The following is a 27505-nucleotide window of genomic DNA, read 5'->3' on the forward strand; positions in this document are numbered from 1 at the left end:
AAATCCAAGACTTACTCCATATTCAAAGCGGCATGTTTGTGATGACAGTGTAACGAGTGTGTGGCGTCCTTTTATTGCTAATTACCAGGCTAGTAGGCCATGCGGTTAGAGGCGCGCTAATGTGAGCTTGAATCCGGGAGATAGTGGGTTCAAATCCCACTGTCGATAGCTCTGAAGATGGTTTTCCGTGGTTTCTCATTTTCACACCAGGCAAATGCTGGGGCTGTACCTTAATTACGGCCACGGCCGCTTCCTTCCAAATCCTAGGCCTTACCTATCCCATCGTTACCATAAGACCTATCTGTGTCAGTGCGATGTAAAGCCACTAGCAAAAAAAGTAATAATAAAAATTATTGCTAATTAAATACTGAAACTCATAAAGCAATACACAGAAACAGAGGTAAAATGATAATGAGTAACCGTGCGTACCGAGAACGAAAATATAATAATTTCAATAGCGGTCAAAATGACCGCATCGGCGGTTCTAGGTATATAATATATTCCGGCGGTTCTAGTGTTAAACACTTGCACTGCCATTGTAACCGTGTTATGTGAATTTTATATTGACCGGAAAACTCTTAACCTAAAAGCAGCCTTTAAACGTGATTATTGGGCGCGAATTTCAGTGTTCCGACTGTTCGTTCACGTTCCCTGCAGCTTTATGCTGGACCATGGCCATAACTACACAGGCACACACCACACAGCACGTTCTGTACAGGCACATTCCCACTGGCGTGGAGCATGTAATGTTGCCTCTCGAAGTTCTCTCTACACTGCGCAGTTAACAGTCCCACGTCCCGTGGGCCCACTGCACAGTTCAGCTATTAGGCGAAGGGCAGTGCATAGTGGCGCTTCTGACGGGACAGCGAGTCAGTGTCTCTGGCTCGCTTGAGAATGTTTCGGAACAATTGACATTCGGTGTTCTGGAACAGCGGAACATAACTGTGCACCGGCACAGTGTCCCGAAACAGGGACATAGTGCCCAACCCTACACACCATATGTCCAACGTCCTTATCCATTACTCCATTAATTCCCAGCGCCCAACAAAATACATCCGTCCTACACGACTGGCTGGTTCGTAATAAAGAGTATAAAGTAACTAGTAATAATGCTAGACAGCAGGCAGTTTCCTACTCTCATCTCAACAGAACAGCGAGCTCACAAGAAACCAATCAGCATTCAAAGATAGACAGACGAGTTGAAGATAACAGTTACTGGGTCTCAGGCTCCAATTAAATACAACACGTAGTTGCTAAAATATTTAATAGCACATAGCGCCATTACAATGACAACACAGTTGGCCATAACTATACACAGGCACACACCACACAGCACGTTCCGTACAGGCACATTCCCACTGGCGCGGAGCATGTAATGTTGCCTCTCAAAGTTCTCTCTACACTGCGCAGTTAACAGTCCCGCGTCTCATGCGCCCGCTGCACAGTTCAGCTAGTAGGCGAAGGGCATCACCCACTTGAATATATTACTCATCACACACAAGTAACTAACTGATATTACTGCACTCAATAAAAAATAATTAAATCTAACTACATAATATTAAAATACCTTGCATCACTGATGATAATAAGATGTTCACATCTTCCCTGATGTTGAAATACATAAGGGAAACCCAAACGTAGAGTTAAATCTTCAAACTTTGTCTTTGACATGTCACTCACATGGAAAGGGCCCAACTTCTTTCCTTCAGCCCAATTTCTTATAACAGCACTATAATCAATATTCCTAGGGTCACGCAGATCATTGTAAAAAACATCTTCAATGAACAGGAACCCAGATTTGTAAATATCCTAGAAGCAAATTTTTAAAATTCATTCAAGGGAAAATAAAATCCACATGTTATAAACACTCAATTTTAGTGTTTACCTCAACACCTAAATTGCAAAGGATAATAAATAGGAGACAAAAGATGCTAAAACTACTACCAGCTGCCAGCGCTTGGCGGGGGGTTGGGGGACCAAAAAACTGAGATTTAAACTTGAACACATACCAGAACTTCAATCTCTAAGGATAGGTAATTTCTTTATTGACCACCTAAAACTAAAAATGCAAACACTGATCTCTATACCATGCAGTGTTTTAAGATATGTGAAAAGGATGTAATTACAGGTAGAGAAAGACAAAAATCAACACAGTAGACAGGAAAAAGAGAATAAAGAAGCAAATGAGCAGGTTAAATTCCTTGCCATTCATATACAGTACCTACATATAAGGATTTTTCTTTAAACAGAGCAGGCAGCACTGCAAGTAACTGACACAACAGTCAAGAGATGGTAACACTGTATGGTTTAGGACACACTTTCTCTCATCATCATGATCATCATCATCATCATTTCCCATTATCCAGCTGTAGCCAGGTAGGGGCAAATATGGTTCCTCTCCTTCCTTGCATTTCCATTTCCATCACCTTTTTTTGGCATTCATTCATCACTCAATCACTTTATGTGCCCAAACCATCTCTATCATTCACTTTTTACACTCCAATTCCTTCCCAGATTTTCTCATTCCTTATTTTGTCTCTTTTACTCTTCTGTATCATACTCCTCAAAAACTTCATTTCGGCTGCCTGTATTAGACTCTCATCCTTCTTTGTCACTGTTCAAGTTTCTGCTTTGTCAGTTGTTATGGTTAAGTAATACATCTTGTACATCGTTTCCTTTGCTTCCATTGGCACATCTATGTCCCCTAACATGTATCTTACACTATGATAGAAACAGCTTCCAGCTTGAATCCTCTTACTAAATTCAGGATCCAGTCAAGCATTCTCTATTAATACACTCCCCAGGCATTTGAACGTCACCACTACTTCCAGGGGCTTGTCTGCAGGTCTAATCTGACCTTTCCCTTCCTTCTCCCCTCTAGTCATAACAAGAGTTTTACACTTTTCTACACTTATTTTCAATCCACATTCTTAGATCTTCCCATTCACCACATCCAACTGTTCTTGAACCTTCATCTCGCCTTCTCCCCAAATCACAATATCATCTGCAAATAACAACATGTTCATTTCTCTTCCTCCACATGCTACTTTTGCTGTTCTCATGATGTCATCCATTACTATTGTAAACAGAGTTGGTGATAGAACACTTCCCTGTCTCAGCCCACTAGTGATTTTGAACCAACTTGGGTTTGCACACAACTACAACATTCCTTGTATGTACAGTGCCATAATCATTTTTATTAATCCCTGTCCAATTCTTTTTTGCACCAGACTGTCCCAAACTCAGTCCTAGGGACACTGTCATATGCCTTTTCAATGTCATCACCATATCATTCCCACACTCTCATTTCTTTTCCATTAGTTGTCTCATAATGAAAATGGGCTCTATTGATGACCTTCCACTTCTGAAACCAAACTGATTTTCCAGTATCTGATTCTCAACCCTCAACAGTAAACCTATCTGTTCCAAGTTGGAGCAGCATCAGTTTTATCTTGAGTGGAGGAGCCTGTGATCTCAGATAGGTAATACTCTCAGGAACCTTCGTCAAAAACTTGAAGGAACTTATTAGGAAGTTAAATTTAGCATAAAGGTCAGCGAAGGTTAACAAGCTGACAAGCATTGCTAGCAGTCATATCAGGTTTAGTTTAAAATGGAAGGGTATATATAGGTACATTAAGGCAAAAAAAGGTTCAAGGAAAGACATTCCAGGAATCATTAACCCGCTCCCTGTTGTGGATGACAAATTGTCATCGAGCAGAAAATGCCCACCGCATGTTATGGACATAAATTTATCGCAAATTATTTTGATGAAAAGTGCATTGTACTTTACTGAACATTTTGGAAAAAAAATAATTTTCTTGAAATACTAATACATTGTATTTGTATCTTACCTTTCCTTACATGCTAAGTTTAGTATGATGCCTCAAAACAGGAGTTAAAGTACAAGAGCACACTTCCACAGGCAGCGTGCATTGTTCTTACACCTTTCCTAACTCAACACAGATCGCTGGCTACCATATTTTTTTGGAATCTTGGAGATGAAATGTCTCTCTTTTAGCCTATCACGAAAGCTGAAACTCTACATAGGTTTCTTTCGTAAGGTAAGCAGAAATGTCTGGCCGCGCAGATTGTACAATCTAAACACAAATTTTTAACTACTATTGGCATTTTCTTGCAACTAACCTAAAAAAACAAAACTTCTGATAAATATAATACCTCAAATATTAATGAACTAAGCCTGTAACTTTCTAAGAATATAGAGCAAAGGTTCACAACCACTGCAGTTTTAGTTTCATAAAAATATCATTAAAATGACCGAAGATACGAATTGTTTTCCAATTAAATGTGCAGAGTGAAAACACAATGCCTATCGGGCAATGTGCTAGTGACAACAGGAGATTTAAATGGGCAACGGTGAATGGGTTAATGAACAAAAGGAGTGTACATGAGAGGACTTACACAAGGCAGAAGTATTTAGTCAGCAGTATGTAAAGACAGTTGGACATAAGGATCATGTCCAAGTAACCAGACTACACTAAATGAAATTTGCCTATGATAAGATATCTGGGGTCATACTAAAGGAAACAAGTAGGGATATAGTGCCATATCTGAAATGCTTATCTGATTACTGTTTGCATGAAGGAGCAAAACCAAATGAATGGAGAGTTGCAATAGTAGCTCCAGTGTATAAAGGAAAGGGTGCTAAACATAAGACGCATAATTAGAGGTCGGTGAGCTTGACATGTTGTATGTGAGCTCTGGAAAAGACACATTAGACACATTAGCAAAACTAATAACTGGTTTCTTGGAAAGCAGTTCAGGTTTAAGAAAGATTTTTCCAGTGAGGTTCAACTTGCAGGATTTCAGCAAGATATAGCAGATACAGTATTTCAGATTCAGGACAAATGGACTGTATTGCTATTGACCTATCCAATGTTTTATTATAGGGTAGATCATGGGAGACTACTAATGAAAATGAGCAGGATAAAAGAGCAATTGAATTTCTAGAGAACAGAACTCGGGCAAGAAGAGTAGGTGAAGAATTATCTGATCCTGTAATGGTTAAGAGAGGTATTATTGGACCTTTATGATTTTTAATATATATGAATAAATAACTGGAATCACAGATAAGGCTTTTTTGAAGATGTCGTCATCTCCATAGAGTAATGAATAACTTAGAGTATAGTGAACAACTGTAAGAAGACTTTGAAAATGTTGTGAGATGGACAGCAGACAATGTTATGATGGTGAAAAGTCTGGTTGTAAATTTCATCAAAAGGAAAAATCCCCTAGTTTTCATTACTGGGTTGATGGAGTGAAAATACCTCTTAGCGATCGCTGTAAGTTCCTAGGTGTTAATATAAGGAAATATCTTCATTGGGGTAATTGCATTATCAAGGTTGTAAATAAGGGTTACAGACCACTTCATATGAATATGAGGGTATTTAGGGGTTGTAGTAAGGACATCAGGAAATGTGAAAGACAAAGAGACACATTGGTGAAATGACAGGGTAAAGATTAAAGTGAAGGAAAAGAAAATGGCATGGAAAGCATAGAAAACATCTAAGACTGAAGAAAATATGTGAAGGCAAATAATTTGGCCAAGAAAATATTGGAGGAGGAAAAGATGGACCTTATTCACACAGAAATTGTGAGGTGATATGCAGGGTAGCAAGAAATTATTGTATGGTATCTTAAGAAACAAAAAGAGAGATAGAGTAAACACCAAATTTGTGAAGGATGAAGGCAGCATAATATTAACAAAGCCAGAAGAAATAAGAAATAGATGGAGAGAGTATTTTCAGAAGTTGCTGAATGAGACAGTCATTCAATGGACCACCAGAAAAGGCAACTAGTTCATGAAGAAATGGATAAAGAAATTACAATGAATGAAATAGAAATGGCAGTAAGAAAGGTGAAGAATGGAAAAACTGCTGGAATAGATGAAATTTCAGTGGAGATGATAAAGGCAGCTGGAGCTGTAGGCCTGCAGTGGACATACCAAGTTCTCAGGATTGTCTGGGAAAATAAGGAGGTCCACGAGGATTGGCAAAAAAGAATAATCATCCCAATTTTCAAGAAAGGCGATAAGAAAGTATTGAAGAACTAGAGGGGAATTATTCTGATAACCCATGTTGCTAAGATAATGGAGAGGATACTGGAAAGTAGGATAAGGTTGAGGGTTGAAAATCAGATACGAGGAAATCAGTTTTGTTTCAAAAGAGGAAGGTCAACAATAGAGCCCATTTTCATTATGGGAGTATGGGAATGATATGGTGATGACATTGACACTGAAAAGGCATATGACAGTGTCCCCAGGACTAGAGTTTGGGACAGTCTGGTGCAAAAAGGAATTGGACAAGAATTAATAAAAATGATTATGGCAATGTACAAGGAATGTTGTAGTTGCATGCAAACACAAGTTAGCAGGACAAGTAGGTTCAAAATACTAGTGGGCTAAGACAGGGAAGTGTTCCATCGCCAATCCTGTTTACAATAGTAATGGATGACATCATGAGAACAGCAAAAGCACCATATGGAGGAAGAGAAATGAACATATTTTTATTTGTAGATGATATTGTGATTTGGGGAGAAGACGACATGAAGGTTCAAAAATAGTTGGATGTGGTGAATGGGAAGTTCTAAGAATATGGATTGAAAATAAGTGTAGAAAAGAGTAAAACTCTTGTTATGATTAGATGGGAGAAAGAAGGGAAAGTTCAGATTAAACTTGCAGACAAGCCCCTGGAAGTAGTGGAGACGTTCAAATACCTGGAGAGTGAATTAATGGAGAATGCTCCACTAGATGCTGAAGTTAGTAAAAGGATTCAAGCTGGAAGCTGTTATGGGACAAAGATGTGCCAATGGAAGCAAAGGAAACTATGTACAAGATGTATTACGTACCCATAACAACTTACGGAGCAGGAACTTGGACAGTGACAAAGAAGGATGAGAGTCTAACACAGGCAGCCGAAATGAAGTTCTTGAAGAATATAATACAGAAGAGCAGAAGAGACAAAATAAGGAATGAGAAAATCGGGAAAAAATTGGAGTGGAAATATGAATGATAGAATAGAGAAGAGCCGACTAAGATGGTGATGGCGAATGAGTGATGAAAGAATGCCAAAAAAGGCGATGGAAATGCAAATGCAAGGAAGGAGAGGCAGCGGACGACCACGATTGGGATGGAAGGACGCAATCCAATGCAGTATTAGAGAAAGAAACCTGGACTGGTACACAGTGTTGGAGGAGGAGTGGTGGAAAGACCAAAGAAAGTGAGGAGGAACCATATTTGCCCCTACCCAGCTACAGATGGATAATGGGAAATGATGATGAAGATGATGATGATGATTAAGCATGTACAGGAGAGGGCACATAAGTCACTGGTAAGACCTCAATTCGAGTATTGTTCCACTGTATGGGATCCTCACCAAGATTACTTGATTCGAGAACTGGAAAAGACCCACAGGAAAACAGCGTGATTTGTTCTGGGTGAGTTCCAACAAAAGAGTAGTGTTACAAAACTGTTGCAAATTTTGGGCTGGGAAACCTTCAGAGCAAGGAGATGAGCTACTTGACTAAGTGGTATGTTCTGAGCTGTCAATGGAGAGGTGGTGTGGAAAGATATTAGTAGATGAATAAGCTTGAATTAAATTCTTATAATATAATATTATGTAATACAATATATCTATCAAAAGAAGATAAAGTTGGAATTCATGAAGGCAAATGTGCTGGAGCTGTACCTTAAATAAAGCCAATGTCGCTTCCTTTCCACTCCTAGCCCTTTCGTATCCCATCATCGCCATAAGACCCATGTGTGTCAGTGTGACGTAAAGCAAGTTGTAAAGAAAATTCTCCATACAAATCAAGTAAAATAATAAGAACATGAAATGTATGTATTTATTGCACCTTTCCCTGTCCCCTAATTTTTGCCTAGCTCAGCGAAGAAGCTGCGTGGAGCGTTCGGGTGAAATAAATGGGTCGCGAAGTCTACCTAAAATTAACTTAAATCAATAGGACAGGTTCTAGGATACATATTTTGTAAATGAGAAATCGTGGAAATAATGGGTGGAACAAATGTACTAACAAAATCGCATGATAGGCATGATAAATTCCCAAATAAAAAGTATCAATATCAAATTCACAAAAATTTACAAAGAAATTCGTCATCACAGAATGTAAATCGAAACACGGATCTCGAACCCAAATTATAAACATCGTGTGTGGAAATACGGTGGTATCATTGTATTTTACGGAGTGTACAGATGAGTTAAATCTGCGGGTGGCACGATGCCTCGATCTAAATCATCTCTGCGCATGAGCATAATTATAGACTCTCACACCTCGGCCTGGTTAAACAATCCGATCTAGTCAGTAAACAAATAATAAAATAATGACTTGGGACTGACACATATACCCCCAAAAGAACACTGAATTTAATATCATGGGATCTGCCCGGATAAGCTGAATAGGGATGGAACCCCACTACCAAAAATCCAGCTCACACTGTAACCCAATTATACAACGTTGCACACAATAACAAAGGGCAATAAATATACAAAACAAACATACAAGGTGCAATAAGACACTTCCTGAAAAGAAAAACAAATAAATACAATTCATGTCGTCATCTGAGATCCTGGTCTCGAACACAAGCCCTCTATGGTTCTAGATATCACCAGCTGTATACCGCGCATGTTGCAGGTATTTAACGGCTAGAATTAGCAAAATCAGCTGAGCTGTGGGAGAAAGTAACCAACGGAGATAATTTTAAATGCGAACAGCCCCCCTTTGGCTCGATCCGGGATAACGGAATTGTGTGCACATGACCATTCATTCCCAACGGCTCATGCGGCTGGCATGGGAAGCCTTCAACTACCTGCGTTCGTTACAAGACCTTACTCCACATATCTTATGGAACAAGATTCAACTACCATCACAGTGACAAAGAAGGCGGCACAAATAGTGCCCAGTATTCCGCTCTGACACACAAGTACAATTGCGTCACGTAATATGCCACATTCAAGGCTCACATTAACCCGTACTTCACACATACCTCTTGAAGAAGGGCCACACTCATTAGCGCTTCTCGCGCCTCGCATCTAGAATATACAGATTTGAATCTTGGCTCACTCTCGGCCCATTATCTAAGCCTTCTCAAGGCTACTTCCACTAATATCTCATGGTGGTAATACACACACATATCTGGGCTCTTTCTGGCCTCACATCTACCCTCTCTGGGTTCTAATCTCTCACTCAGCTATGAGTCAGTCTGTTGCACATGATTCTAAAAGATCCTCGCTCATTTACAACGGTGGAAATATCTCACTGGTCTCGCTCCAAGTTGAAAAACATGCTCCATGCAAATCATGCACATACCGGGTTCCCCATTCGAAACTTTAGAGGCGAGGGTTAGAAATTTCATTCTGATTGGTCAATATTGGACTGAGATTACAGTTGATTTATTCAATTAAAATTATCCATCTATTCAATACAATATGTTTGCAATGCCGATTTTGACATTACATTACAAACTTTGGTTCTAGTTGCGACCCTGTTCAGGGTCATCATCAGCCAAAAGCATTCGATATGTACTCATATGTACTCTAGAGGTGAGCTAACCTCCAAATCTATCTGAAGACAATGACATCAATACAACCCTAGTGTCCAAAATGCCGCTTAAGAAAACTACATACAAAACCCCAAAAAAATTATTACACTATCATTACCCTCATACCACCTTAAGCAAAGCTAATAAAACACATGGCTGGCACGTGCTGTCAGCCCCAAGTTAAATTAATCTACACTTCAAATAAACATGCTTAAGGCATTGAAGCTTACATAATTAAATATTTACATTATTAAAAAGAAGCCCTGTGTTGAGTCTACAACTATAAATTACGTTTAAATTGCAGTTCAACTCATCTGATATCCTCCGCCATTTGCCTAAGCATACCATTCGAGGCTATGTTGTACAGTTAGCATATCCTAGAGCTGTGGGCATTGAATCTGGAAGCCTGGCACTCGACTCCTGGGAAGGCCATCACTGTTTCCGTCTTGTTCTTTCTTGCTCCACTGCAAGTCCTGGAAACTGGATGCTGCAATCAAATATTCCTCTTCACTGCCTTGTGTGTATACATGCACAATGCCGCGATCTAGGGGAGAATGTTAACGTAAATCTCCTACTTATGAGTTTGATCACGAGTAGAGCCTATTAGGGATATGAAAACCTGGTCACAACAAGTCTATTAGGCAGCTAACTTTCCGCGAACTGCACTAAATGATGAATTTAATCTAGTTCAGATATCATCTACTCACAGTACATGCTCGGGCAAGCTAGTTCTATTTCTAATCTAAAACATTGTAATTGCTTTGTTTAAGGCACTATGTTACAGGCACAAGATTCGATATGAGCGACATGCACTCTGCATCGGTCTTTCAGTCACTAGCCTCGGCTGGCTCCTCCTTATAGTAAAGGCTCATGTCCGTTAGGGTCGGTGCATCTCCGTTCTTCCTACAGACTGTCTTTGTGCACCGGTCGCATGTCAATCCAGGATCAAACTTAATGGCTGTGCTCCAGGTACAGATCAGATCAATCAATCAATCAGAATCAAGCCGAGTGATTGTGTTCCAAGTAGCCTACGCAGTGGCCTCCACTATATGCACTAGCCATGCATTTTGGTACGGTAGAAACAGAAATGAAGATAAAAGAGCACAGACACCTCTCAGGCAACTTGGGGAACACTTTGTTAGTCTGGCTCTACACAGAGGCCAATGGGTAACCCTGAGCTGGCACAGCCCCCGGGATCAAAAAGCACACAAGTCCCCACACCGACGTCAAGGTCATGGTGTCCCCATTCCTATCTCTGAATTACTGACACGGTGTTTTTTTTTTTTTTTAAACATCCTATGAAATGATTGCTTAGATTTGTTTTTCAATATCATTATTTTTCTTTGCTATATTTCAATCTTTACTCCACCAACTAGTTTCTTCATTTCTACTTGATCTTCTACTCTTCTTCAGCGCCTGCTTCAATTGCTTTAATATCCTTTCTACTTGATCTTCTACTCTTCAAAACCACATACAACATTTCTAGTTATGTTGTAAATGTCTTCCAGCCACAATTCAAAACCGATGGGTCAGTACATTGTCCTGCCTATGTACTTGTCTCTTGCAGGGTGCTGAAGGTGAACAAATAGGTAGACATAATCTGACAGCAGGTTCCTGTATTGTTCACTAGTGGGAGACCTTGGAAGAAGTACCAGAGGTCCCATTTCATCTGAGTTCCCATTCAGGGATACAACTAACATTGGCTTGAACTGTACTCTGCTGGCAATAGGCATCCATTGCCTCATGAGATTGCTCATGCACTTGTACCCTGTCATCGTCATAAGCCAACTGGTACCTAAATTCATCTGTCCATGTTTCCAGAGTGCAATGGCTATGTTCTTTTGGTCATGTCAACTCTTTGCGCCTTGTGACATGCAGCGAGCAGAGGTATCTTAGTGGGACGGTGGCTTCTGTACTGCAATGTGAGGAAATGGTTCTGAATGGTGAGGCTGTTTACAATTTATTGTTGTCCAGCATTGAATCTGAAAATGATCTGCTGCACCGTGGTCTGTTTATCTGCTCTTACCACCTAAGCTAGCTGACGGCGAACCCTGTCATCAAGGCATTGTACACCACAGCAACTGACTGTGGAGGTGATGGTTTTGCCAGAATCTACTAATGCATGGAACGCTTTTCACACTGTGCCCTGTGGAAAAAATTGCCTGCTGTACTGCAGACAAGCAATGTCCTAAACATCTGGCATGGACAATCTGATTGCAATTACATAGGTTGAGATCTCATCTCTTTTCCATCCAGCGCTCAACTGTTACTTATCAGTTTAGCAATCCTTAACACGTATTCCACCTTTACAATACAATCTGAGTCTTTATTGTTAGACTACATCAAAATCAATAAATGTTTCATCCCTACTGTCGACACATGAATAACAGACCTTATAAAAATTGTCACATGGATATTGGTACACATACACAGTAAAAAATATGTTGCTTTATAGATAAAAACCTGGCTCTTACGGCCGTTAATTCATACGTGACAGGATGCGAGGGGTTACGTAAGCAGTACTCCGCCAACAACCAAGCAGTCCTAGTCAAATGTTCCATCTAAAAACTGAATGTTCCACTTCTTTGAACAACTCAATCCATCAACATCAATTATGCTCAACATACAGTTTTCTCAAGATTTTTATCACAAAGTTGCCCTCTCATTTTGATTTTTTTAAGGACATTTTTATCTCTAAAGTGAATGTATTTTTTGCTGTGTATATGTACCAATATCCATGTGACAATTTTTATAAGGTCTGTTATTCATGTGCCGATGATGTCCCAGTGGAACATCTATCAATTTTAACCCTAGAACCGGCAATGTTAAAATTCTGTACCGGCAGCTATTTTGTGTGATACTTACCTACCTAGTGGATTCTTATTTTCATCCTATTATGAACAATGTTCCATGGCACTGTTGCATATCATTGGAAAGCTTGGAAAGATACAGATGGTAACGTCAACTAATCTGTGTGAATTTATATTTTTTAAAAAGAACTTGAGATTTGAAAATGGTGGAATTATTATGTCATGAGCAATATCAAAATTCTAACAATGTAACATACGAGATGAAACATGAAAACACAAAATCCCAGATATACAAAATGATGCACATATATATACATAATACATGTGAAACTTTCAAGTCTATGCAATAATACTTGTTTGATTAGCAAAAAAAAAATATATTTTCCCATATATGCTGGCCGGGCTATAACTTACGCAGGTGCACGAACTTGTTATAATAAATGTTATTACAGCAGCTATGCTACATATAGTATAAGCTAACTAAAACGAAAATATCGTAGACAGAAATAACAAGAAATGTGCACTTTTAACTCAACAATACCTACAATTACAGGCTCAAAGCGCGGTAGTGATAACAAGTACAGTGCCATTACACAATGTTTTGGTTCGAATAGCAACGAGTCGCTCATTTGTTTCCAAGGAAACCTATACAAGGAAATTGTTTCTATGATGAAAATTAGTAAGAAGTATCTGTAAACTTCTGGGATCACAAGACAAGACATGTCACACCATCTGTTAGCAGAATAGTGCTACTAAATGAAGATATAAAAATGCGTCGAAGAATCAACTCTGCCAGTACAGAAATGGGAAAACCGTTGATTCATCGACGCTTGCTGGTTCTAGAACCGGGTTAATGTAGTCTATCAATAAACTCAGATTGTATTGCAAAAGTGAAATACATGATAAGGATTGCTAAAGTGATACTTATGACAAAACGGGCTTAGCATAATGACATTTCTTTTATGCAGCTGTTACTTATACGGCCAGAACAAGGTCTGAAGACAATACAATTGCATCACATCCACAGACCTGACCAAAGCACCATTTTGCCAACAAAAAAAAAAGCAGTTATATCTAATTCAATTGCTGATCAGTGTTTACTTGAATTATTGTGAAACTGATTTTTCCTAGATTTACTCTGGCTTTGATGATTCCTTCATTTACAAAGGAAACATCTATCTTGGCCTCAAAATCATTGTGCAGCAGAAATACACTCCATTACTTGCTGTTACTGTTTCAATACAATTTGCAACCTCCTTTCAACTTCATTTTGTTTCACTCAGTCCTAATATATATGTATTCTCCTCCATTCATAATCACATTTAGAGTTCCAATTCTCAGTTTGCTTTAAGAATTAAGTTTATTCTGAGTGCTGTGTCTTCCATTGGTAAATCTTTTCACTTTTCCAGGACCAGCATCTATTCTGTGTCACATTCCTGGGACATAAGAAGTGGGTTCTACATTTGGTTTATTATTCATTCGAGGCTTGTTTTTACTTCAAAAGCAACTAAACATTACACCTCTACTAACTCACAGCCTTAGCCTATGAAGACCCTTCTTCCCCGCAAGGCAGTGGTTTCCTTCTTTTTTCCACAGAAGGGACAGGTTGCCGCGTCTGCCAAGTATGCCATACTGAAGGTTTCCTTCTTTGTCAGAAATACTGTTAAGGTCTTCACCGTAATCCTGGAAAGGGCCCTTACCATATGCTACCAGCTCCATCACTTACATTTCACTTTTAAATACGGTAATCAAAAATAAACTACTCACACCTCAACAGTCCATCAGTTACATTGTACTTTTAAATAATGAACAATAAACTGTGGCCAACTATCACCAATTATCAATAAAAAATATACATACCCATGCTGTCTGAGCTACTTCTTGGTCAGGATTTTCACTAACATCTCCAGGCACTGCCAGATCAGATGAGCACACAATCTTATCTCGAAAGACATCCAATGTTTGTTTAGCTCTCACTGCTACTTCATACATACAATGTATAAATGGCTTATTAAACTTTGCTCCTGTTGTGTATTTGAAAGGCTCATACACTCTAATTGTTAGTATGGCTTCACTGCTTGGGGTCATATCAGGCGTATCATCGCTGGGCGAGTTCTGGAAATGCAGACCAATAAGAATTAATACAATTCTTACAACAGAAAGTGTACTGTGGGTTTACATTTTTGAGGTTTTCGCACACACTGCCGTATGCAATTCTTTACACTATTCAGTGGTAATAGTTGAATGAGTTGAGACATTATTATATACATATATACTTTTTCTTTTTGCTACTTGCTTTACGTGGCACCGACACAGATAGGTCTTATAGCGACGATGGGACAGGAAAGGGCTAGGACTGGGAAGGAAGTGGCCGTGACCTTAACCCCTTAACTGGGTTTGACGCCTAAAGGCATCAACAGCTGTCACACGAGTATTGGGTTTGAGGCCTTTAGGCGTTCTTGTAATTCTAAATGTCTTACGTTGGGTTAGCTGCCTATAGGCGTCTGACTATTCTTAGTCACTTCTGCCATCTACTATCGTAATTTAAAACTAATTACATTCATATTAGATGTGATTATTGCTGTCCTATTAATTTTTATCCAGTTTCACGCCAGTCGGGTAGTTCGCGCCTAGGCGGCAGTCCAACAGCTGTCTCGTGTTGCCTCATGCGGTCCGCGCCAAATTCTTCGTAAAGAATTTGTGTATTAGTACAGTGAAATTACTAAATTTGCAAGTTGTCGTTGTTGTTACGATAGTTGTTCTGCGAATTCCATTGTCCATGTTCTGATAAGATTTTGTAAATTGATCTGTGTACGGTGGTAAACTGTTTTGTGTGACGTGAACATGGTTTGGTTAGGATAGACGTTGAATTATATCAGTGACGATGAAATAGTGGAACATTTATTACAAGATACTGACACTGACGTATCCACTGATGGGCAAAGTGACACAGAGAACGACCTTTAAGAGGAAGAGGAGAAGGAGAAGAAGAAGTGGTGGAAAGTGACACTGTATGGACTGACATTCCAAGTAAGCCTAGGTCTAGATTTCCTTTCATTGGAGATGCAGGTATACACATAGTACTGGAATGTGATCCGCTAAACAATTTTGAATTCTTTTTTACTGAAGAACTATGTATTCTAATTGCTGATCAAACAAATTTATATGGCACACAATACATTGGAAAAAAAACAACCTGGGAAAATGAAAAATAGAAGTCGTGACAAAAAGTGGGAACCTACTAATAGCTCAGAAATAAAACTGTTGTTAGGCCTATTTTTACTACAAGGCATAGTTCAGAAGCCAACAATGGGGATGTTTTTCAGTAAAAACAAACTGGTTTATACTCCATTCTTTACCGATATCATGAATGAATCATGATTTAATTTGTTAGTGAAATTCCTGCACTTCAGCGACAATGCAAGTTTTGATCCAGAAAGTGCCCCCAATCAAAAGCTTTACAAAATTTGGTCTGTGTTGAAATATATTGTTGAGTGATTTCAAGCAGCCTACACCCCTGAACGTGACATTGCCATTGATGAGAGTCTGTTGTTGTGGAAAGGTCACCTTGGCTGGAAAATGTTTATTCCGAAGAAAAGAGCATGGTTTGGGATGGAGTCCTTCAAATTGTACGAATCTGATTCTGGGTTTGTTTGGAACATTCTAGTGTACACTGGAAAATCTACACAGGTTCAAGCTGAAGTTGACGGTATTGAACTAAAGATTCTTGAGAAGCCTTCCCAAGTCATGCTGTCACTAATGTGTGTCCTACTAGGCAAAGGGTATATGTAATACATGGACAATTACTATTGTTCTCCACGACTGTTTGAATTGTTGATTGAAAAGAAAACTGACGCCGCAGGCACTTTACGTGTAAACAGGAAGGATGTACCCAAAGATCTGAAGACCTGAAAGTTACAAAAGGGAGAGTTTACAGTCTAGTACAAGAACAAACTGATGATAATGAAGTGAGCAGACAAGAAAAATGTCCATATGACCAGTACCGTCCATGACAACAGTGTTCAACTTTTACGGGAATGGGAGGAGTCTATTTGTCTGCTAGTTAGCTAGTTGCTTTACGTCGCACCGACACAGATACGTCTTATGGCGACGATGGGATAGGAAAGGGCTAGGAAAGGGAAGGAAGCGGCCATGGCCTTAATTAAGGTACAGCCCCAGCATTTGCCTGGTGTGAAAATGGGAAACCACGGAAAACCATTTTCAGGGCTGCCGACAGTGGGGTTCGAACCTACTACCTCCCGAATACTGGATACTGGCCGCACTTAAGCGACTGCAGCTATCGAGCTCGGTCTCGATTTGTCTGACCAGTGTATCGCCAGTTACTCTGTGGCACGGAGGAGACTAAAGAAGTACTACATGAAAATGTTCCAGCACTTATTGAACATTGCTGTTTTCAATTAATTTGTTCTCTTCCAAAAGAAAGGTGGGACTGATTCTCAACTGAGTTTTCATCTCAATCTGGTATCAAAACTAACAGAGAAGAATTGTGATTCGACAGTAAAACCAAAACACCCAGGGAGACCTTCTGGAGATTGAGTTCAACGACTAACTGCACGTCATTTCATACCTGAGAATCCACCAACTGGAAGTAAGAATCACTCAAGAAAACGTTGTGTTGTGTGCCTGTCAAACCAGAGGCGACGGGAAACTGTCTACTGCTGTGAGGAATATGACGTGGCACTTTGTGCTTGCCCATGCTTCCGTATTTACCACACTGTGTGCAATTTCTGAATGACCTATGAAGCAGAAAGTATGTATAACCTATTGATGCATAACTGAAAACTTGAAAATATCATCATAATAATGAAAGGAACACTTTTTATATTCACTTTTGTACGAACACACTCTGTACATATGTATACATTTATGGGTTTAGAAGAAAAAGGGTAATAATACAATGCTACTGAATTTCTACTATATCACTAATAATTTAAATAAATCAAGTAAAATATATTTTTCTGTTGAGTATTTACATCTGCCGCACGCTACTGTACCCATTCCAAAACTGCACCATGCGCCGAATAATTACCCACTGCCTGGTTGACATTACGAAACTATTCCCCAGTTAAGGGGTTAATTAAGGTACAGCCCCAGCATTTGCCTGGTGTAAAAATGGGAAACCATGGAAAACCATCTTCAGGGCTGCCAACAATGGAGTTTGAACCCACTATCTCCTGGATGCAAGCTCAAAGCTGTGCGCCCCTAACCGCACAGCCAACTTGCCCGGTTGCGTATATACTAGCAAAATAAAAAAACATTCTATGAACATGCATCATTTTTACATAAATTGCATGAATTACATTATTCTATTTTTAATTATCTTGTTACTCTTAATGCTTAAGATACCAGGTAGGTGGATGGTACAAATAATATTAAAACAATATAAAAGACCAGATTAATTTGAAAAATTATTTCTCCTTATAGACCTTCTGGATAAACTACAGTCGAAACTGTTTAAGACGTCCCTCTCTAGCGCGTTTCCCAGGTTATTACATCATTATTCGAAAGTCCCAGTCCATACCCTATTAAATACATCCTGAAGAAACCTGGATAGCATATTTACGTCACTCTTTAGTACGTTCGTAACTCCCATCATGACGTGCCAGCGACGACTGGCCTGGGTAAGGATTTGGTAGAGAACTTAATTTAACAGCCCCAGAGCACAGTAGCGCATCGGCCTACAGCTGCAGAGAGTGTCAGTCTCACACCGCTGAAACTCTAATGGGGCTTTCGGTTACAATCTGTAGCTAGCTTCAGGTGGTTCCATTACTTTCTTTATATCGTGTTCAAGGTCATTCACAGAGTAAAGATAGTTGTTGCAGCGTCTGTAGATGGCAGGCAAGTAGGCATGAAATGAGGGATTTTAATCATTAGAGGCTGTTTGCCTCAAGTTGAAATATTTCAAAGTCTAAATCTCAATCAGGGGTCCCTCCTGACAAAGAATTAGTCATATAATGTAAGTTTTGTTGAGATAATATTTCTAGATTGCAATGAATCTGACTTAACCCAATAGATTAATCTTGTTTGATCTCACTCATATCAACTTTAAGCGATAGCTCCCATGATTTTTACTTACTGTTTACCATTGATCATAATTACTTTTTTTAACTCCCTCATGCTTGTCTTATCAACCATATGGTACTGCCTAACAGTCCCAATTTTACGACCTTCCCTTCTAACAAATTTATTTCTAACTATGACAAAAACAACTTTGTGATCACTAATATCGTCTATTACTTCAGTTTCTCTATAGAGCTCATCTGATTTTACCAGCACCACGTCCAGAATATTCTTCCCTCTAGTTGGTCCCATCACTTCCTGATTTACCTGTCCCTGCCAGATTGATCTATTTGCAATTTGTTGGTCATGCTTCCTGTCGTTCGCCACACCTTCCCAATTGATCTTTGGTAAATTTAGATTACCTGCTACAATCCTGTTCCTTTCTGTATCGTTTCCCACATAGCTTATCGTTCAATGTCCACTCAGCCTACGTGATTAGAATTTAGGAGCTTTATTACGGTGAGATAGCAGCCCCGGTCTAGAAAGCCAAGAATAACGGCTGAGGGGATTTGTCGTGCTGACCACACAACACCTCGTAATCTGCAGGCCTTCGGGCTGAGCAGCAGTTGCTTGGTAAGCAAGTCCTTCACGGCTGTAGTGTCATGGGTTTAGTTACTGATTATCTTGTCAAATAATTCTGAATAATGCAGTGTCTCCGTCACTCTTTCTAGGTCTATACACTCCTAAAAACATCAAGCTGCCTATTATCTTTAGAGATAAGCCTCACCTAGAATTTCATGTTTGACATCTTTAAATTTTTTGTAGTTCACAAATTATTCTTTCACCAGAATGAATACTCCCCCTACTACCATTCCTATCCTGTCTCTATGATAAACACTTCAGTTCCCTGAGAAAATTTCTGCATCTATTATATCATTTCTTTGCCTTGATTCAACTCCTATTACAATATCTGGTAAGTATATAAATATATTAAATTACTTAATTCTACTCCTTTCTTTACAATACCGGTACTCCTAAAGTTCCAACATTAACATTTTTAAGTCATCCCTTTCTTGACCTCCATATCCCTGTACCCTTATCCGCAGTGATCCCCATAGGATACCCATATATTGTGTATGCTGTGCTCTATTGTCGTTCGTTGCAAGTTGCTTTACGTCGCACCGACTCAGATAGGTCTTATGGCGATGATCGGACAGGGACAGGCTAGGAGTGGGAAGGAAGCAGCCATGGCCTTAATTAAGGTACAACTCCAGCATTTGCCTGGTGTGAAAATGGGAAACCACGGAAAACCATCTTCAGGGCAGCCGACAGTGGGGTTCGAACCCACTATCTCCCAAATACTGGATACTGGCCGCACTTAAGCGACTGCAGCTATCGAGCTTGGTGTGCTCTATTGTCTTGCTTTTGAAAGGATGTATTATTTGTCATAATATCAGTTTTGTGTTAATGTGTCAATCATTCATTTCAAGGTAAAGCTACTTTGTGGTGAGAGGTTATGCTCTCAGTAACACAGCATGCCATACGAACCAGAGGTATCAGATTATTTGGTACCAAATAAATAATGTTGTGATTTTGAATTAGCAACATATTTTGTATTGAAAAAGGTGGATCAATTGCTATCTTCTTTATTGTATGTTAATCTCCATTCAATACGGACCAAAGATGTTTTTAGTATTAAATTCCTAAAAATTGCTGAAGTGCTGCTCTGCGAGCGCGTGCCCCATTGATGCAAAGAGGTGATAGAGGGCGCCAGGTCGGGGCAGTATGGCGGGTGCGGAAGGATGTCCCATCCAAGCAATTTCAAGGTGTCTTTCACTGGTTTTGCTGTGCGAGACGGTGCATTGTCCTGTAACAAAATCACTTTGCCACATCTTCTGGCCCATTTTGGCAAGTCTTTTGATCAATGCACGATTTAAATCATCATTTGTTGACGATAGCGTTGTGCATTAACGTTTTCACCAGGCTTCATAATACACAACAGCACGCACCGTCTTTCACACTTAAATCACCACGTTTAACTTGTCGAAACCATGTCTCACATGTTCTAATTAATGGAGCGTGTTCACCGTATGTTTCTACCAGCGAACGATGACTTTCCACAGCCTATTTCTTTTGATTAAGTAAGAAGAGCAAATTAGTTCCCCAAATGTTCTTTTTCAGACACAAACATCGATATGGTCATTGAATGATACATCACAGACACCTGCGTTTGGTGGATTCAACTTGTGTGTGTTGGTAGGTTAATGTCAGACGAACAAGCTGACGTATGTGCCAAATTCATACATTGAGTACTGTTCGCTGGCACCAGCTCTTAGTGAAACTGGAAAAGACTTATGCATACTCCTGGTAGTAAGTACTTGAAAATAAAAATATATGAATTGTAATGTATTGGGAATGGAAATAGCAGAACTGCATTATAATCGGCATAGCTGGTGAGGCGGCTGAGGGTAGGATGGGTGTTAGAGGGGCGGGATGGGATAGGTGGGTGGGGGGGAGGGAGAAGCTGTGGTGAGCATAACCGGATGTGCATCACGACAACAGAAGTTGCTTCTCTGCACTATCTGTTGACAATAATAGTAAGGTACTGCACACAATGCACACTGTGGCGCTATCTCTCACTGCAGACAAACTACAAGAGCCATCTAGCTTGACACCAAAATTTATTATTGAGTTTCATCTCTATTCCATTGTATCCTCTTTGGTCAGTCTCAAGCCAGTCTTTGATGAGGGCCTGTGTTTGTTTGGATCGCGCAACAGAACTATCTGCATCTCACGAGAAGTCACAGCAGCTTGTAAGTATGACACGAGTAACAGATACTATGCTCTAAGCTACAAAGATTTGTCGTGACTTCTTCTTCTCTTCTTCTTTTCTAGCCTATTTCAATCCACTGCTGGATATAGGCCTCTTCCATGTGCTTCCATCGTCTTCGGTCTTGAGCCACTTGGAACCAGCGTGTTCCAGCCAACAGCTTTATGTCGTCGAGCCATCTCTTCAGGGGTCTTCCAATGCCTCTCTTGTGTCCCCATGGTCTCCAGTGAACAATCCTAGAGGTCCACCTGTTGTAGTCTTGTCGAGCTACGTGTCCTACCCATTGCCATTTTAGTTTTGCTACTATCTCTAGGATGTCTGTTACATTAGTTCTTCTCCTGATGTCCTCTGAACGGATCTTATCCCTAAGGCTGATCCCTAGCATCTGTCGCTCCATGGCTCGTTGTGTTCGCTGAAGCTTGCGAGCACTTTCCTTCGTCAGAGTCATCGTTTCCAGACCGTAAGTTGTAACTGGCAGCACGCACGTATTATAAACCTTGGTCTTCAGGTTAATTGGAACATCCTTGTTAGTGAGGATGAATCTTAGTTTTCGGAATGCAGTCCAACTCATACCTATTCTGCGAGGAATTTCTGCACGTTGGTTGTCTTTTCCAAGTTTTATCTTGTGTCCAAGATAGATGTACTCATTGACAGCTTCTATATATTGGTTTCCCGTTTTAAGTGGTCGACTCTCTGGGCTTAGTATTTTCGTTTTATTAATGTTCATTTCCAAACCAATCTTAGCAGAAGCAGTTTTTAATTCTTGGATCATGCTTTCTAGCTCATCTAGATTTTCACTTATGAGCACAATGTCATCGGCAAAACGCAGGTGGTTCAAATATACCCCGTTGATTTTTATTCCTTTATTATCCCAATGAAGGGTTGCGCGATCCAAACAAACACAGGCCCTCATCAAAGACTGGCTTGAGACTGACCAAAGAGGATACAATGGAATAGAGATGAAACTCAATAATAAATTTTGGTGTCAAGCTAGATGGCTCTTGTAGTTTGTCTGGAAGATGTGCAAACTCACTGAAACAGATCCATGTTCAGTATTTATAACTGTAGTAGGCTAAATGTGTAACTAAAGCACAATTGCATTACCACTTTGAATCTTCAGAACAGCACCTCATTTTGCAAGAGTAACCACGGACGGAACGTATGTTTATTGTCAGGCCTTGAGACTTGAGATAGGCGCATGCGCGGCAAGCACCCGACACCCCGCATCCACACGACTTATTAGATGTTAAACAATTAATTATTGAAACCACCTATTCAATACTAGTTAAGTCTTTAGGACTCTAACACTGTCATTATATTAAGTTTGAGTTGGTACATATTTCACCTGTCATTGCAAGCATCATTAGCCATGAAATCTCCAAGTCAGAGCTCTTAGTGGATGCTATACTAGGATTATTCACAAATCAATATTTTTTATAGTACAATTTGCACTGAAGTACAAGACATTAGGTCATATTGGAGTGAACAAGCCGTTCATGTCTTAAAGTTCTTTGTGATGTCCAACTTATGTTCACATCCAATGGAAATAATATTAACTGTCAACTCTCATAATGCTGGTAATGAGAACGGCATGATACAAGTGGGTTTAAAACATCTGTACATTTTTACAACCTATTAGGAGATTAACTTGTACTAGAACTATTGTTAAAAACTATTTTTTTTTACAAAATTTACACATATATATAACATATGGTACATTTTGTAAATGAACTGGTCGATCTTGTCTTAGAGATCCAATGGGACGTCCTACTCATGTCCACGTCGAATGGCAATTGTAGTCTATTAGAATCATAACATTTAAACATTTCTTTTTACATTTGTAGGAGATCAAACACGTTCAGCTTACATGGTTTTTGGGATGGCCTAAATATTCTATAGATCAACATCACTTCCTTGAAGATTGAGAATCAATATTAAAGTGGAGTGCCAGTTGGAAGGCAAGAATACTGGTAAAGAGCTTCATCGAGTTTCATTAAATAACGGATTATTACATCTCCGTATAAACATTCTGTATGTTGTTTATGTTGTGAAGCTTTTATGAAGTTATTCCGTGTAAGCCAGAAGAGGAGTTCAACTGGGTTCTGGATATAAGTGTGCAGTTAGTGGGTGTGTTGAAATCCTTTAGACGTTAGGAGGAAGTCTGGTTGTGTTGCTTGTGTGAGGTGGTCTTCAATAGATCCTCAGATGGATATGAGACAAGGAAGTTCACCATCAAACTGACTAGAGTTGAGGTTCTAGATTCAACCACTATATAGACTCTTGACACATTTCTACTGTTGTCTATGAACCGCCACTGCTGGTTGTCAGCTGAATGGCACGACTTCCTCCTATCATCTGACATGGAAGTACCAAGCATATCATGTGACAATGACAATACAACAGTTAGTGTAGCCAACAATACAAATAAAAATACATCCTCCTTACTATCTAAAAATATATAAAATTATATTCTGGTACAAATATGATCACCTGCATAGCAACACAACGTGCAGTGCTTATGGTGCAAATTTTGTGGCACAACAGGGCGAATTTTCAAAATATTTCTTATTTTTTTAAATTTTGTACACCATGTAACCTCTGCCCTAACTACCCTATGTCTACTGCAATTATCTCATAATTTTGGGCAAAGATTCTCTATTCAATCTTCATGAGTCAGAATTTAGATTTAGAAGTCAATATAAAGAATTAAGAAATTCACACATAACACTATAACTTTGGGATAATAGGGCAACCACTGCCTCCTATCATTTCAGTACCCATATGGGAGACTCAAATTGATATTCAGATGGTCTTTATATCATTTTGTGTTGCTATTAATTAAAGGATTTATTTACTTATTTATTTTATTTATTTACCCAATGCATGGCTTTTAATGCCAGGAAAGTCTGAAGACATGTTCGGCTCGCCTGGTGCAGGCTTCCATGGGTGACCTGTACATCTGATGATGCTTCTTGTTTAAAGGGACCTAACACTTAGGTCATCAGCCCATAATAGTACGAAATGAGGCAAAATGTAATGACAATTTAAAAGTTCAAAGTCCACTGACCAGAAAAAAAAAACATGTGATGATGAAGAATGAATGGATATGAATTTAAAACAATCAGTGGATCCAACCTCCAATGCCCCACTTTCCCAGAAACTATCATAAACAATAGTATTACTGACCAAGGGACTGCTTCTAAAGCACAATCCTAAATCAAGGATGCTTGTTGTCTAAAGGGATCCAAAATCCTGGTCAACGGCCCCTCATAATGGTACTTATCGCTAGTAAAGTAGAACCATGGTATTTGTCATGCTGCGGTACTAATCAAAAGTAATGTAGATCACGGTGTTCCACACATTATGGTACTACCCACAAGTATTGAATGTCGCACAGGTAACGCAGACCTATGGTGTTTCTCACATAATGGCGCCACTCATAGGCAACGCAAACCCATGGTGTTCCTCACATAGGTGTACTAATCACGGGTGCCGGTTTTCCCATGGCATTCCTGACATATAGGGTACTAATCACATGCAGAGCAAACCCACGGTGTCGTTCATATAGTGGTACTAATCACAGGCAACACCCAGACCCGTGGTGTTTCTCACAATGGTACTAACCATGGGTACTGTAAAACCTGTACTGATTCACTCTTTGTTGCTACTAATCACAAACCTATTGTGTACCTAACACAGTGGTACTATTTGCTAGTAAAGGCAAGCCATGGTGTTCCCCATGTGATGGTACTAATCACCAGTTGTTTCATGGTTCTAATACAATCATCCCTTGGTCGCCGCTTTTAGTAGCCTCTTACGACAGACAGAGGATACCGTGGGTGTATTCTTCGTCTGCGTCCCCCACCCATAGGGGCCAGAAAGAGAGAGAAAAAAGAAAAAAAGGAGGGATCCGTCACTTCGAAAAATGAAGTAACGGACAAAGAAAAGCAAAGGCCACGAAGGGTGTGAAAACGAAAGACTCTCTAGGTCTCGAATGCCCTAAAACCATCGGAATCAGAAAAGAACAAGAGTTGACCAAGAGAGGTCAGACAGGATAGATGAAAGTGAGGAGCCTGCCACTTGTGGAAGCAATGCCAGGATTCAGCTAAGGGCCCCGTGGTCGCCAACCCACAATCCTAAGTTGAGCGCCTCTGGGGCAGCATTTAGTCGCCTCTTACGACAGGCAGGGGATACCGTGGGTGTGTTCTTTGTCTGCATCTCCCACCCACAGGGGATCCATGCGCATCTGGATGTGGGATGATTATGAATAATAAGGTAGGGAGAGGGTGAAACCCAGCCTTGGCACTTAGCCTACTCCTGTTCAATAACCACCAACGGGTTTGCTCTAGGCTTAACACCCCTACCTGCAGGACAATTCACCCGGAGCGTCATATGCCCTTACTCCATACAAACACTGTGGATAGGTTTGGAACTGAATCCATGCTTTTGGCATGCAATCTAGCGATTGCAAATTGTTTACCACATTTTACCCTGCTGGCCAGAATTATTGTTGTCAAGATAGATACCAAGCCAATATCCACCATAATAGTGCAGGTCTATATACCCGCTAGTTTGACAAATGATGAAAAAATCGAAAGAATAGATAAAGAGATAGAAGATTTAACCCATTAGTGCATAGCGTCCGAAAAATCGGACGTTATAAAAAAATAAATACGTGTGATATTTATGCATGGTTTTAAGCCTGCGATACTTTCTTGTGCTTCAGAACGGCTATAGCTAACAAGAACCAAGATTACATCTTTCTTTATCCTTACCATTCATTGTTGAATCACACCTATTGCGAGCATGGCGGCAAGACAGTACAGAGTTTTGTGCAACAGTCGAGATTTTTATTTATGAATTAACAAATATTTCCAATAACAGTAAACTTTGGTATGGACCTTATTGTTGACACTCCTATGAATCTACTGACACACAAAGATGTCAAATATGTCTTATTATTGACGTGACAGAGGCTTGTAAATATAGCTGTCCTGAAAATCAGACGCTATGCACAGGGAGTCCTACTGTCTCAGACCTTTGTATTCCCTTACTAGTTTGATGGTGAGTAAAATATTAGAAGTTTTGGAGGAAGAACCGACATTTGGGGAGAAGCAGCACATCAAACCTCCTGATGAAGGGTGTGAAACAGTTGATGATAATGACATATGAGTACGACAGTAATCTAAATTACGTTCATAGAAATCTACTTCTCGGTAAATGTGAAGGGCAAATTGTTTCAACAAAATATGAAAGAGTGAAGGCTAGGTCCAGTGGTTGTCAAAATATTACTGAAAATATACAGATGGAGCTGAAAAACTAGAAAACCATGCAAAAGGAAGCTGCCATACGAAAATAGTGTCATTCGTAAGATTTGGCCAATACTCCTGTTTCTGGTATCCCTGATAGAAAATTCAAAACCACTAGTAGGTCAAACTGTAACATAAAAGAAGCAACTCCAAAGTGGACAAGATCACAATCTACATCTCATTTGGTGACCGTTTTCCTGTCTCCCCCCACCCCTCTCATCAGATGTTGCACAAAATTGTGAAATTCCGCTAGGCTTCTCTGCCAGTGGTTATAGGATACCTTTCCACCTTTCCAAATGTATACAGCAATGTAAAATGAAAGACTGAAATAATTTGGACTTGGAGGAAGTCTAGTCCTACCTCTCATTGATGCAGGTGGAACTGAATCAAACATGGGGCATACGATATTCTTTGACAACTACTTTACATTCCTGAAATTGGCAAGACATCTGACTTAAAAGGGAATAAGTGCAACAGGGACATTTCAAGAAAACCAGACAGAGAAGTGCCACCTTTAAAGAAAGGCAGACAGGAAAAAGAAGAAGGGGATCATACGACTGCAGGAGTTTTGGTGGTGCGTTGCTGGTGCACTGGAATGACAACAGTGTTGTCATTGCTGGTACGAACTACAAACAGATGGAGATAAGCGGTGTATCAAGGCGGTCCAGCGTAAAAAAATATGCAAAGTGTCTATACCGCAATGAAAGCTGTTCAAGTCCTATAGTGGCATTCAAAGAGTGGCATTCGAAGAGCTTGACCAGTTTAGACTTCACCTGAAATGCTTCTGCGGATATCATAATCAGTAAATACATAACCGTAAATAGCGTGAAGTATTGTGATAAGTCTTTAGTGGAAATTGCAGATCTACTTTACAGTTTAAATTGGATAAGATAATCCAACTCTCTAACACTACCCAGCTTGCTACATCATTGTACAAAATAATGCTGAGTAACTAGTGTTCTTG

The 27505-nt window shown here is 39.7% G+C and overlaps 1 protein-coding gene across 3 annotated transcripts in view; it reads right to left on the reverse strand.

Annotated features, from left to right (window-relative positions):
• The window catches only part of LOC136858262 (snRNA-activating protein complex subunit 3), a 118232-nt gene that overhangs the window by 67303 nt on the left and 23424 nt on the right, over positions 1-27505 (reverse strand). For all 3 annotated transcript variants that reach the window (XM_067137665.2, XM_067137664.2, XM_067137666.2), the window contains exons 3-4: positions 14242-14496; positions 1568-1809 (exon numbers count right to left, since the gene is read on the reverse strand). In XM_067137665.2, coding sequence (XP_066993766.1) covers positions 1568-1809; positions 14242-14496 — 497 coding nt within the window. The remainder of the gene's footprint in view (positions 1-1567; positions 1810-14241; positions 14497-27505) is intronic.

This window comes from Anabrus simplex, chromosome 1, assembly GCF_040414725.1.
Source record: "Anabrus simplex isolate iqAnaSimp1 chromosome 1, ASM4041472v1, whole genome shotgun sequence".
Taxonomy (NCBI): domain Eukaryota; kingdom Metazoa; phylum Arthropoda; class Insecta; order Orthoptera; family Tettigoniidae; genus Anabrus; species Anabrus simplex.